General features: G+C 35.2%; 1 protein-coding gene across 4 annotated transcripts in view; it reads left to right on the forward strand.

Annotated features, from left to right (window-relative positions):
• LOC136004505 (nipped-B-like protein) overlaps positions 1 to 13,203 on the forward strand; it is a 198,838-nt gene that overhangs the window by 62,607 nt on the left and 123,028 nt on the right. For all 4 annotated transcript variants that reach the window (XM_065661044.1, XM_065661047.1, XM_065661046.1 and 1 more), the window contains exons 5-8: positions 2,237 to 2,336; positions 3,837 to 3,988; positions 5,030 to 5,190; positions 8,672 to 8,765. In XM_065661044.1, the coding sequence (XP_065517116.1) occupies positions 2,237 to 2,336; positions 3,837 to 3,988; positions 5,030 to 5,190; positions 8,672 to 8,765 (507 nt within the window). The remainder of the gene's footprint in view (positions 1 to 2,236; positions 2,337 to 3,836; positions 3,989 to 5,029; positions 5,191 to 8,671; positions 8,766 to 13,203) is intronic.

A 13,203-nucleotide genomic window follows, 5' to 3' on the forward strand; every position in this document is an offset into this window, starting at 1 on the left:
TCAAATTGATATCTCCCCAATTTAGAGAGAAGGATGTCATGTGGGACAGTGTCAAACGCTTTGCACAAGTCCAGGTAGATGACATCAACTGCTTTACCCTTATCCATCAATTCTGTATCCCCATCATAGAAGGCCACCAAATTGGTCAGGCAGGATTTCCTCTTAGTGAAGCCATGCTGGCTGTCACCAAGCACCTTGTTTTTCATGTGCCTTAGCATGCTGTCCAGGAGAATGTGCTCCAAGATTTTACCAGGCACAGCATGCATGATGCTGTAATAAAGTTTAATCATACAGTACTTTTCCTGTGATCGTGAGCTGTGTTTTTACATAGTGAGTTGTTTCTTATTTAGTAGGAATACTAAAGTGAATTTAGAAGTACACTTTTTTCCAGGAAAAATAAAAAATAATCAAGATTGGGAGTATATGTTAAGGAAACTCATTCTAGAAATTTTATTCCTAGGATAATGTTTTGATAAAACTGAACATTACCAACAATCAAAACTAAAGCTGCATTTAAAAGAAATTCTTAAGTATTTGTCCTGGGTTGAGCAGCAGCAGTCATTTTTCTCCTTCTTAGGAGCTAGTACAGTGCTGTGTTTTGATCTTTTGGCCTTGGAACAGTGGTGATAACGCCGATGTTTTCAGTTGCTGCTCGAATGTTTATTCTGGCCAAGGACTCTGTGAGTCTCATGCTCTGCTGGGGACGAGGGAGGCCGGGAGGAAGCAGAGACAGGACACCTGACCCAAACTAGCCAAAGAGGTATTCCATACCACAGCACGTCATGCCCAGGATGTAACTTAGAGTGACCCAGAAGGGCTAGAGGGATGCAGGGTTGGAGGAGGTATCGGTCGGTGCTTGGCTGGGGGGAGTGGGGTGAGTTATCGGTCGGCTGGTGTTGAGGTGTTGTATTCTTTCCTCTTGTTATTTCCTTTATCATTATTATTATTGGTGGTAGCAGTAGTGGTTTGTGTTATACCTTAGTTACTAAACTGTTCTTATCTCAACCTGTGGGAGTTGCATTCTTTTCAATTCTCCTCTCCGTCCCTCCAGGAGCAGGGGGAGGGCAAGAAGGGGGGGAGTGAGCAAAAGAGGTTTGTGGTTGGGTTTAAACCACGACAGTATTTTAAGGTATGGAAATGAGCATTGGAGCCATAAATGTGCTGTTTGGTGATATGACAACAATGTAACAAAAAATGTACAAGAAACCATTTTAATGTTAATGTCCACAGGCTGGTTTTAAACTCTTTTCAGACTAAAAGTTTGGGGCAAACTTTTCCTCCTTCTTTACTAAATCTTTAGTAGGCAGACTTGTTATCTGTCTGGAAACTTTGGAGACACTGTTGTGGTTTTGGGGGTATACATTGTGGGATTTTTTTTATTCGGAGGTGGTGTTTCTGTGGTTTTGTGGTTTTGTTTTTGTTTTTTTTTGATTTGTTTGGGGGGGGGAAGACTGTGGGGTGTTTGGGCTTTTTTATTTTCTTTTTTCAGTTAAAATCTAGATAGTGTACCCCATTTTGGGGCTGTTCAGCCTGGAGAAGGCTGCATGAAGACCTCATAGAAGCCTTCCACTATCTGAAGGGGGCCTACAAGGATGCTGGAGAGGGACTCTTCACTAGGGACTGTAGTGATAGGACAAGGGGTAATGGGTTCAAACTTTGTCAGCAAGTACCATGTGCCTATAATCCAGGACTTTGTTAATATAATAAAGCACTCCAGAGTACAAGAAAGAGTTCTGCATGTAGTTTCAGCCCAGTTACTGGGCTTTAACAGATTTAATCTCCAGTTATTTGATATAATAATTGCTTTGGAAATTAAATGCTCTGTGTCTGCACAAAAAACCCAGTACATTACTTTTAGATATAAAAGTGATACTGAAGAAGTTTTTTCTGAATTGTGAATATTACAATGTGCTAAGTCTTCTCAAAATCCTTGCAAAATCTTTATGTTGTATACTTTGCTCTTTCTTTCTATGGAAGCTTACCTTCATAGATTTGCTATCTAGAACTGAGGGTTGTGAAAGCATGTGTTGTATTTTCTGAACTGGTTTATTTTTATTTTGAAAGCTCATATAGAGAATTGATTTTTTTTTTTTTTAATGCTTCCTAGCAATTGTAGGTAGATGATGTTAATGGCTGTAAAGTTTATAATCTCTTTGTATGTAATAATTTCTGAAATTAGAGATTTCCTTGATAAAAAGGAAATGCATGTAAAGTAATGATGCCTTCTTCTTAATAGGGATGATGATGTCACAGTTTAATATTTCTCAGAATTCTGTGCGAGGTAGTCCTGCATCTTCCAGTTATCAACAAACCACTATCTCACATAGCCCTTCCAGGTAACTTTCTTTTTAAATGGGGTGGGATGGGCAGCAATCTGCAAATTCTTCCTACAGTAGCAGTCAATTATTGTTGCAAGTATGTGAATGGAAAATGTTAATTTTCAAGACAGATTTTACATTTATCTGACAGTAGGCTGAGTTTCTTCAGCTAGCAAAGAAACATCTTTTTGTTAGTGAGTTAATCTTAGTATTCTGACTAGTCATGATTCCCCATTCTCTCTCCCTCCAATCATTTTGGCAAAGTTTCTTAACTTTCTTTCCTGCTTAAAGGATTTTCCTGCCTCCTGCCACCCTTCCAGCTGTTCTCTACCTGGGGCAGAGACTGAAACTGGTGGCAGGAGGATAGAAGAGGCTGTGTGTTCTGGCACGTGTAACAGTAGTAATGTGACAGGAGGGAAGGAAAGAAAGCTTTTAAAAACATGGAGTACTGCTGTAACAGTTATATGCAAGGCTGCTCAGAGGAGGTTAAGCCCGGTTGGTTTTTGGGTTTTTTTTTGGGTTGGGGTTTGTTGGTTTGTTTTTTTTTTCAAACTTTGTCAGCAAGTACCATGTGCCTATAATCCAGGACTTTGTTAATATAATAAAGCACTCCAGAATAGAAGAAAGAGTTCTGCATGTAGTTTCAGCCCAGTTACTGGGCTTTAACAGATTTAATCTCCAGTTATTTGATATAAAAATTGTTTTGGAAATTAAATGCTCTGTATCTGCACAAAAACCCCAGTACATTACTTTTAGATATAAAAGTGATACTGAAGAAGGTTTTTTTGAATTGTGAATATTACAATGTGCTAAGTCTTCTCAAAATCCTTGCAAAATCTTTGTTGTATACTTTGCTCTTTCTTTCTATAGAAGCTTGCCTTCATAGATTTGCTATCTAGAACTGAGGGTTGTGAAAGCATGTGTTGTATTTTCTGAACTATTTATTTGGTTTATTTTTATTTTGAAAGCTCATATAAGAATATAAGTAAGTTGTATTCACTGGACTTTGGGTCAGGTCCTACCTAACTGCCTATCACATTCCAACATCTTACCAGCATAGTTCTGTCAGATGCAGTTCTTTGAAATCTTACTGGAAAAATCATATTTATTGTTAATCCTAGTGAGCTAGTTATGTGATAATTAAACCTTAGCTGTCACTTTCATTCAAACTTCTAGGACTAATTTTTGGAAACATATCTTGTTTTAGTAAATCTGCAGATCTTATTATCTTATTTTAATAAATATTTCTGTGACTGTTTCCTTTCCCTGGTAGAGGTTTTATGAATGCTTTTTATTCTATTCTTCGCTTTTACTAATGGAGTACCCAAGCTGTGGCTCTTAAGTAATAATGGAAGTTGGGAAGGTATTGTTAGTTTAAAATACTACTTTTGAAGGGGTTTCTTGACTGCATTGGAATTTTGTCTCTTACAAAAGTTATAATGTTCCAAATGTATAATTTTCCAAAAGAAATATAAATTTGTCTAAATTTTCTTTTCCAACTTTTTAAAACTTTTTTAGCCGGTTTGTGTCACCACAGACAAGCTCTGGTAATAGATTTTTGGCACCACAGAACAGTCCAGTGCCTAGTCCATATGCTCCTCAAAGTCCTGCAGGATACATGCCATATTCACATCCTCCAAGTTATACACCACATCCTCAGATGCAGCAAAGTAAGCCTGTGATCTTTGTTTTATTCTTCTATCTTATGTTAGCTTTACTTTCATGTGCATGTTTTACAACTCTCTAATTTCTTTGAAGGAGTTATGTGCTTTATGCAAATCTTTGAGTTGGTAGGGACTTTTTTCGGTATGTTTAAGTTTTGCTTTCCTGACTATACAGAGTGCTAGTATATACTTTATTAAAAAAAAAAAGGGGGGGGGGAAGGAGGGGGAGGAGAAGAAGAAATAGTAAAACACATGTTCATGTTAAACTGCTCCTCCCCTTCTCCCCTACGTACACTGATTTTTTTATACTTGTTATGCATAAATGAGAACAGAAAAATCAGAACAAAACCCCTTTTATTTGTTATGGCAATTGTTTATCTGTACTAGTAAAAACCTAATTTTTGCCAGTGCAGCATAAGTTTTGCTGTGAGCTTTTTTAGCCTTACCAAACCTTTGTAGTGTAGACTAGACTAAGTTGGCTAGAATTAAGCTCAAGGTATGTACTAACTGACAAAGATGACCTTCAGAAATAATGGATTTCTTTGTTCTTCCCTTTTCTAAAAAGAGTCTTTTTTTAAATTTTTTTTTAAGTAGAATCCTCACTGGATTCTTTCAAATTATCTGTTCTTGAAGTTTAGGAATGTGCTTAGAATTTATATAGCTATTCTGTATGTAACGTTGTGTGTCTCATGAATACCGTGGAAGTTACTAAAGTACTAGTCAATACAATTTATACAGAGGAAAATAAAGTTTTCTATAACCTATAAGGATATGATTAGTGTAGATGTGGAGGGAAGCTTGGCTAATTGTACATGCAGTTTAGGTTTTAAATCCTCTTGGAAATTCAATTCTTAGATATCTAATTTTATTCGAGGTATTTGTGGCAAAAGTATTCAATCAAGAAAGTTGTATCCTTATTCAGATTCCAAATCTCTTGCATCCAGCTTATTAATATTCACTATTATTGTGTTTTCTGTGAAATATTTTAGTGTTAATGACTGTGTGAATATATCAGTATATTTTATTCACTTTTATTTTGTATTTCAGCTTCAGTGTCAGGTCCCATTGCCACAGCTGGGATGAGAAATCTTCATGAAAATAATGTTTCAAGTCAATTGTCTGGAAATTCAGCTAATCATCATGCTGATAATTCTAGACATGGCTCAAATGAAGACTACCTACAGATGGTGCACAGGCTAAGTAGTGACGTATGTTACCTCGATCAGTTTATGATGAAAAAGCAAGTATGTGTTTAGCTGCCTTAGAAGTCAGATATTTTACTATGTTGTTGATGAATAAAACCCCTGAAAATGTTTCAGATGTGTGCACTCAACTGTGCAACTTTAATGTGTGTTAATTTTTTCTACATCGCTCTTTCCTTGGAACTGTTTGTAGCATTGATTCTTGTGAAATTTTGAAAAGTAAAAATTTGTACTCATATGTGAGTTTATTTTAAAGAAATGGTAGAGTGTCTCTGCAGTTACTGTAGCAGTATCTTGATGCAAACAATACTAGATTCTATATAGGTGTATAGTTAACTTGTCTTTCTGAAGATTCCCACAACTGTCAATTAGACTTGACATATTGGAATAACCTATTGGGTAATATAGTAGTGTTGTCAAAGGCAAAATTCCTTTTGATGTTTTTTCTTACTGGTCTATTATGTGCTTTTATGGCCTGTATTCTTTGTAAGACATTTTCCCCCATTGATTTTAGTTCATGTGGGAGAAATTCTTGTTGGAATCTTAAATATAAAGGAAAAAAAACCCCAAAACAACTTTCTCCCACAGTTTTGAAGTTCTTAATTTTCTTCTTAATGAGCATCTCATACTGTGGATGAAGCATGTTGGGATTAAGTTTCATTTTCATTTTTTGACTTTAGCTCTTTGAACAGTGTGGTCATAGTGATGCCTACAACAGTAGGCATAACAGTAGTTACAAAACTTCATCAAAACCTGGTGGCAAGCAGAAGCCACCTTTGGTGTCTTTGGGTGTGTGCATTTTATTTAGCTTACAAAAACCAGGCAACTCTTGTTTTCCACTTAACTCATGGAAACAAAAAAGTGTTGTATTCAACAAGTGTACTATTAACATCAGGCTCCCTAAATACCTTACCAGGATTAATACACTAGAACTCTAAGAGAATTTTTTTTTTATTTTAGTTTTTTTTTTAATGCAAGAATTATGCTGATTAAAATAATAACTAAGAAGAGAGCTTTGTAATGAAGATATTTATCATAAAACACATTCATCAGATGTTTTTCTTAATCTGTGCTTCAGCAATGCAAATTCTTTAAAATAAGCTGTTCTTAGCATTAAGTGTATGTATAAACCCCCAACTATGTTAAAGGTACATTTTCAAGGGAATCTTCATTTTGTTAAGATATTTGGAAAACTTTAATATTAGGATAATTTATTTCACAATGTTCAAAGAGGAAGTAGTTAAATATATTCAACCCTAATTTTGTGATCCAAGCAATGCAACAGCATCCTAGTTTGTGAGAATTTATAAATGAAACTCATTCAAAACTGACAGACTATGAAAACATAAAACATACCATCACTGTTTGGTTTAATTAGAGAAATACTAAAGGTAAAAGGTAATTATAGCTTTAAAAGCTGATTTTAGTAGTTATCATGCAGAAAAGAGTTTGAAGAATTTGGATTAATTAAAGTTTTGCATCTGTGTATGTATAATAAGCTTAATTGTAATCTCGCAACCTCTTTAGAAGCAGCATGGCGTTTGGCACAGATAGTTATGAATGAGGATTATTAAATCGTAAATCTTAAAAGCTTTATTGTTTAGTCTTTTTCTTAGTTTTAGGATTTATTTGCTTTAAAAATTATGAATAGCTATAGGATATTGTATACTTGCATTATGTTATTTTACAGAATCAGGAAGTATATCCTTGAATGCTTGCTGCACATATACTCAATTTAAGCACAATTTTTTTATAAACTTGAGAACATTCATAGAACAAAAATTCATGCTTTCAGTTCACCATTTAATGAAGTTCTGAACTAGGAAACAGTAAATGAGCACTTCTGAAAACATCAGCTACGGTAGGAATGGCATGTGTACCTGAAAGATCATCTACCTAGTCTGTTTAGTTAAGAAAAGGTACTTTTGCCTTGACAGTTATAAGTAGAAAACCTCTCCTGTCCTAATAAAGCATATATGTTAAAAAGTTACTAAGATCCACCACCACCAAATATTTTTGGAGCTTTTTTGAGATTTATTTCAATTCAAAGGTAAGTCAGGTTTGAAAAATATCAGCTCCATGATTTCAGTGTATTAAATGAACAAGTAACTTGTACATTAATTTTGACTTTCAATAAAGCACATGTAAGCTTAATGTATAGTTCTTTTTATTGCATTGAATCTGAATATTAGATTTCTTTACACATGAGGCTTTCCTCATGTGAGGCAACAAGTCTGTTTGCAAGCACTGTTGCAAAAATAAGTGTAATTATTAGCACAGCATGAGTTTTGGCTTCATGTTGCTGTGGGAGGGGAAAAAAATGAATAACTTGTTTTGTAAGTTGTCATGGTTTAAGCATGAACCCGGGACATAAGTGCTCATAGATGGTAAAACTGATGAAATCTGGTTTCTTATGGATTTATACTCTGCATTGTAAGCACCTTTAGTCCATAAATATCAGTCTCTTTTCCTTTTCCCTAATCTGTGTGAACTGTGCCTTCGCAAGGCATAACATGCACGGTGCCTAGTCTACTGCTATGCATGTAGTAATTGGCCAATTGTTAGAGGGAGTGTGTAGTTGCCATCCAATTATGTCAGCTGCTGAAGTAAGAGTGCTATAGATTTTGTTTGGTCCTGATGTGTGTATGCTGGAGGGTATAAATGCAAAGTGTTAGTTTGCTTAACTGTAAAAGTAAGATGGCTTTCTAATAAACTTTTAAGGGTAAATTAAATGAAAAAATGGTGAGTTCATTAAAAAAAAAAATCAATTTTTTATACTCCTTTCAGTTGGTATTGTATAGAATCATAGAATGGTTAGGGTTGGAAAAGACCATAAGATCATCTAGTTCCAACCCCCCTGCCATGGACAGGGACATCTTCCACTAGACCAGGTTGCTCAAGGCCCTGTCCAACCTGGCCTTGAATGCAGCCAGGGATGGGGCAGCCACAGCTTCTCTGGGCAACCTCTTCCAGTGCCTCACCACCCTCACAATAACAAACTTCTTCCTTATATCTAACCTAAACCTCCCCTGTTTAAGTTTAAGCCCATTATCCCTTGTCCTATTGCTACAGTCCCTGATGAAGAGTCCTTTTCTGGCATCCTTGTAGGCTCCCTTCAGATATTGGAAGGCTCCTATCACCTTTCTGCTTTTCAGCTCTTTACTATGAGTGCATGTAACAAAATCCTTCTAAATGGAATCTTAATGTCAACCGAAAGCAGTTATTTAGCTGGAAGACATATACATAGATTAATTTTTGTGTACGTGTTCTGGGCCTAGATTCTTCTTAAGGCTGATTGTGCTCTGTAATGTTGCCTATATAGTAGTCTAATAGTCTGAATTACAAAGATTTTTGTATGAATCAATGTTTTTAATATTTGTATGCTTTTTCATCCAGTCCATTTTATCGGTATATGTACTGATTTCAGTCTTTATTTTATCAAGTGTTCATGTTCATAATGTTAATTTTTTTATCATTGTCACTTTAGGATGGCGATCCTTCAATAAGGAATGCTGCATCTTTTTCCTTGAGGTCACCACAGTCAGTCTGCTCTCCAGCTGGAAGTGATGGAGCCCTTAAAGGTAGTCTAGTGGTCATATATCTCAATGTATTTTTTTTTTTCTTCCCCAATTTTCAAGAATAGTGAATTTTAAGAGGTTTTTAGTTAGTTCTCCTAACTTCTGTATTCCAGTAGTACTAAAGAGTATGTCATTAAGTTTTGGATACGAAATTGTTTTGAGCCCTGATCCAGAAGAAATTTACAAAGGTCTAAAAAATGACTAATCATACTTCAAAACAAAGCTCAAATTCATAGAGGACAGAAGAATTTTAAATATTTTCCATTATGAGGATTAAATTCTTTATAACAGTGGTTTCGGTTGCTCTACATAAAAAATGGTTTAAAGGCAGCATTACAAGTATGTAATTGTCTTGATTGCAATCATCAGATTTTAAGAACATGGAAAGTACTTCAATGAACACAATATATCTAGCGTAAATGAACCCTGAAAGCATTAGCTGTGGAGAAGGAATAGGGTGAACTGTCAGTCAACTGGGAAAATAATTCTTTAAGCTAAAATCTGGAATGCATACTGATGATTTTAATATTATCCCAAAGAAGTAACAACTGAGATATACCAGATTTAGCAAGGTAGGGATTTGGGCATATTCCTGCTAATCTAGGTTTTCGGTACTTATGTATTTACATGGCAATAGTAAAAAGATGAAACAGTACTTTCTTCTCTTTAGCCCTGAAGTAAAATTAAGTCTTTTTGGATGGTTAGGTTAGGTGGGGAGGGAGAACAGGAGATGGGTAAGACTAGAGAAAGTGAGGGTATTGGGCTTGTGCAGCCTGGATAAAAGAAATCTTGGAAGCGGGGCAGGACAAGACCTTAGAACAGTCTCCTCATAGGTATGAGGAGATTATCAGGAAGTCTTGAGTCAGGCTTTTCATAGTGTTGTGGAGGAAGGATGCGAGACAGCGGACTTAATTTGAAATGAGAGGTTCTGACTAGGTATAAGGAACAACTTTTTCACTATCAGGACAGTTGAGCATTGGAAAAGCCCAGAGAATCTGTGCATTTTCTATCCTTGGAGGTTTTCAAGACCAGGGTGGGTAAAGCCCTGCATAATATGGCTTTGCTCACCCTGCTTTGACCATGAGGATCGACTCCTGAGGTCCCTTCTTAACTGAGTTATCCTATGTTCCTGTGACTGCTAAATGATATCTGTGATTTATCTTCTGTAGGCATATACTGTGTTAGTGATAGAAGAAATGTGGCTCAAATGCAAGTGAGAAGTACTTCTATAGTATGCCAACAGCATCAATATTTTAGGAGGTCTTGTGCTAAAGGACTTGAAAGACTTCTCTAAATGGCAAAGACTGTGTTTTTCTTTTAACTCAGTACACACAATACATGTTTTTTGAGCTTATCAGTTTAACAGCTACATTGCTTCCATTCAAATATGTGATTGCCACTCAGAAGAATACTTGAATTTTTTTTTTGTTAAAGTTGCTGCTTTTTCAATTGCTTGTTTTGGAACCCATTTTTAAGGTACCTTTTCAGATTTTTTCTGAAAAAAATCTGATTGTACAATTCAGATTGTAAAGTTTCAGCATTAGAGGGGCTGAAAAAGTGCAAGAGAAGCTTTTTGATTTATTTACCTCTGTTAATTTTACTTTTTTTCATTGATAAAGCAGTCAAATGAAATACTGTTACTAATGGTGCTACCATTTTGCCTTCTTAAAGAAATTAATGAACCCTGACTGAGAGAACCTGTTCTTGATGCTTCAGGAATCTTGCCAGACATTTATTTCCTCTAATCTTGCATTTTAGAAATGTATTGAAGAGGTGTGGATAATTACAGTGTTACTTATAATACATGATCCTTGAGTTTTTGGCCTATGATTTGGAGTGAAAGCAATTGGTTATGCTGATAAATTTTCCAGTGATGAGCAAACTGCAAATATCTATGCTGAGCTTTTTTGTTGCTACTCTCATTAGTCCTTGAAGGCTTGGTTGACAAATTGCAAATTTTGATAAAGAAAATAAGCAAAATATTTGTTTAGGAGGACAAAAGGAATGGCACTAGACATCATCAGTCCAGAGAAAGATCACAGGAAGAATGTTATATATAAGTTTTCTTATATAATATAGAGACGTAGGGCAGTTATCAAAGTATGGGTACAGACTGCATTTCTGTACTTCTGACATGGAAGTAGCAAGAACTTCTGGAGACTTGGAGCATGTGATAGTCCAGCCTTGAATTACTTTAAGACTGTCTGATTGTGACAGAATCTGAATGAAGAATTGTTGTTTGCAACTTAGGCAAATATTTGAGAGACGGCAGAAGTTGCATTTGTTCTTTTGGGTGGTTATTTACTTATTCGATGGTGTAAAATTTCTTTGTTACAGAAATTTTTGCCTCACTTCTGCTCCAGTAAAGGTATCATTGCAGCTGAAGTTTTATCAACAAGTTCTAGGCTGGTCTTTATACTTTCTTTTTAATGTAAATTTTATATTTTTAGCTATGCAAACAGAATAGTGGCTCTGTTTTCATGCTATCATCTGTTACCACATCTATTTTCATAGAAAATTCATTTCTATGAATTCATCTACAAAGAATTAAGATGAAGTATTTTACTTCCGTTGAGCTTGCAAAATATCCCGTGTATCCATTACCCAAGATCGATTACTCATCAGAATCCTTTATCAATTTGTTCTACTTTCCCACTACTCTGGAATCTTTTTTTTTGGTTGGTTGGTTGGTTTGTTTGCTTGCTTTATTGTTTGGGTTTTTTGGTTGGTTGGTTGTTTTTTTAACTTAAGCCGACTTCTAAAGATTTGTATTAAAGGAAAGCCTTTCACAATGTTTTTAGTCCATTCCTTTCCAAAGAGGAGTTAATGTATTTACAGTCCTGTTTCCATACAGTTTCATAAACTCTTTGGAAAACAACTGTAAGGAATATCAACAACCCTTATGAAAGTATATAATTTTGCACTCTTTTCCAGAAATAAGTTGTATTCTCTCCAGAAATTCTTAATGGGTACTTGATTATTTTCTGAATAATTTGGAAAGATTGCTTTTATTTTCTTAGGGATTTATAGGACTTCTCCAGAGAGATTCCTCTACACTTGGTCTTTGAATGTATAGTGGGTGGCAAGAATTAGGAATCTTCTCAAATCTGTAGTACAAACTTCAGTGCTCTCAAAGGTACTTGTTAAAAAAAATTATCATCTCACCTTCTCTCCTTCAAAACAAACGTGGAAGAAATTTATTCAAAGATATTTTCTGACAGGGCCAAAACATATATTCATTCTTGTTTCTTTCTTCAAATCTTATTTTTTTTCCATGCAAGGATTCTTCTGAATGCAGCAGTTCTAAGCTAGAACAGCCAAAGCTGAGTCTTTCCATGAGGCATTTGAAGCTCTGGAGAAAGTGGTGTGACTTTTCTTTGAAAATTACTGAAAGAATATATGGAAAGTGAATACAGTCTGTTTAAAAAACCCTCCCAAATGTACGTTGTTCTTTGTCTCATATGCTATCCCTTTAAGTTTGAATATTAAGTTATGCTCTTTGAAAATGAATGTCAATATAGTCTGTTAATCAAAACAAGTAATAATTTTGTTATATCTAGTACAAAACTTGGGAAGATTTCCAGAGGGAAGGTATTGTGATTTTAGTAAACACAGCAAGAAAGGGCTTAGGGGCTTCTAATCTTCTTACCCTTATGTTGGATGTACTATATCAGTATCACTCCCAATAACTTTCATCTTTTCTTTTGTTTGTTAAAATGTCGGTAATGGAATTTCCTTACTCTTGCCATGCAACCTGTTCAAATTCTTACTGGTAGAAACCTTTTCTCCTAATGCTTAGCCCTAATAATTTTTGTTGCAGTTAGGTATGACACTTCTTTCCAGTGGGCAAGGAAAACCAATTTGTCCTTATTGTTTATTATTATTTTATTTCTAGCAATCCTTTGCATATCAAAGAATGTTATTGTGCCTTGTACTGATCTAATCTTCTACAGACTGAACAGCATGGGTTCTTTCTATCATCTTTACATAAGTAACTATTTCTGAGCTTTTAATTGTCTTTGGTTTTATCTGAATTCTAAATGGTCTGCGTTTGTCTTGATGCTGTATTGCCTTAAGTCATAGTTACAACTCTGAAGACTTAGAAGGATGAGTAGTCAGAGAAGTACCATAGATGACCTTGTCATATGCGAATATGCTCTTTGGTGATAACTTAGTGTTGCAAGCTGTTATAAACATATTGCTGTCTTTCTGTAGAGCTTATCTATCTTCCTCTCATGTTATAATTGCTTTTTCTCAGATGAATAAAAAGTTTATGCTGCTTCTTACTGAATTTCTGTTGTTTCAGAAGGTTATTCCAATTAGTCAAGAAAACTCAATTTTGATTCTGTTTTTAAAAGCAGTTGTGGGCCTCTCACTTGACACCAAAATCTCATTTTTAGACTAATGACTAAAGTAATTTTTAGACTAATAAAATACTAAT

The sequence above is a fragment of the Lathamus discolor genome, chromosome W (assembly GCF_037157495.1).
Source record: "Lathamus discolor isolate bLatDis1 chromosome W, bLatDis1.hap1, whole genome shotgun sequence".
Lineage (NCBI taxonomy): Eukaryota > Metazoa > Chordata > Aves > Psittaciformes > Psittacidae > Lathamus > Lathamus discolor.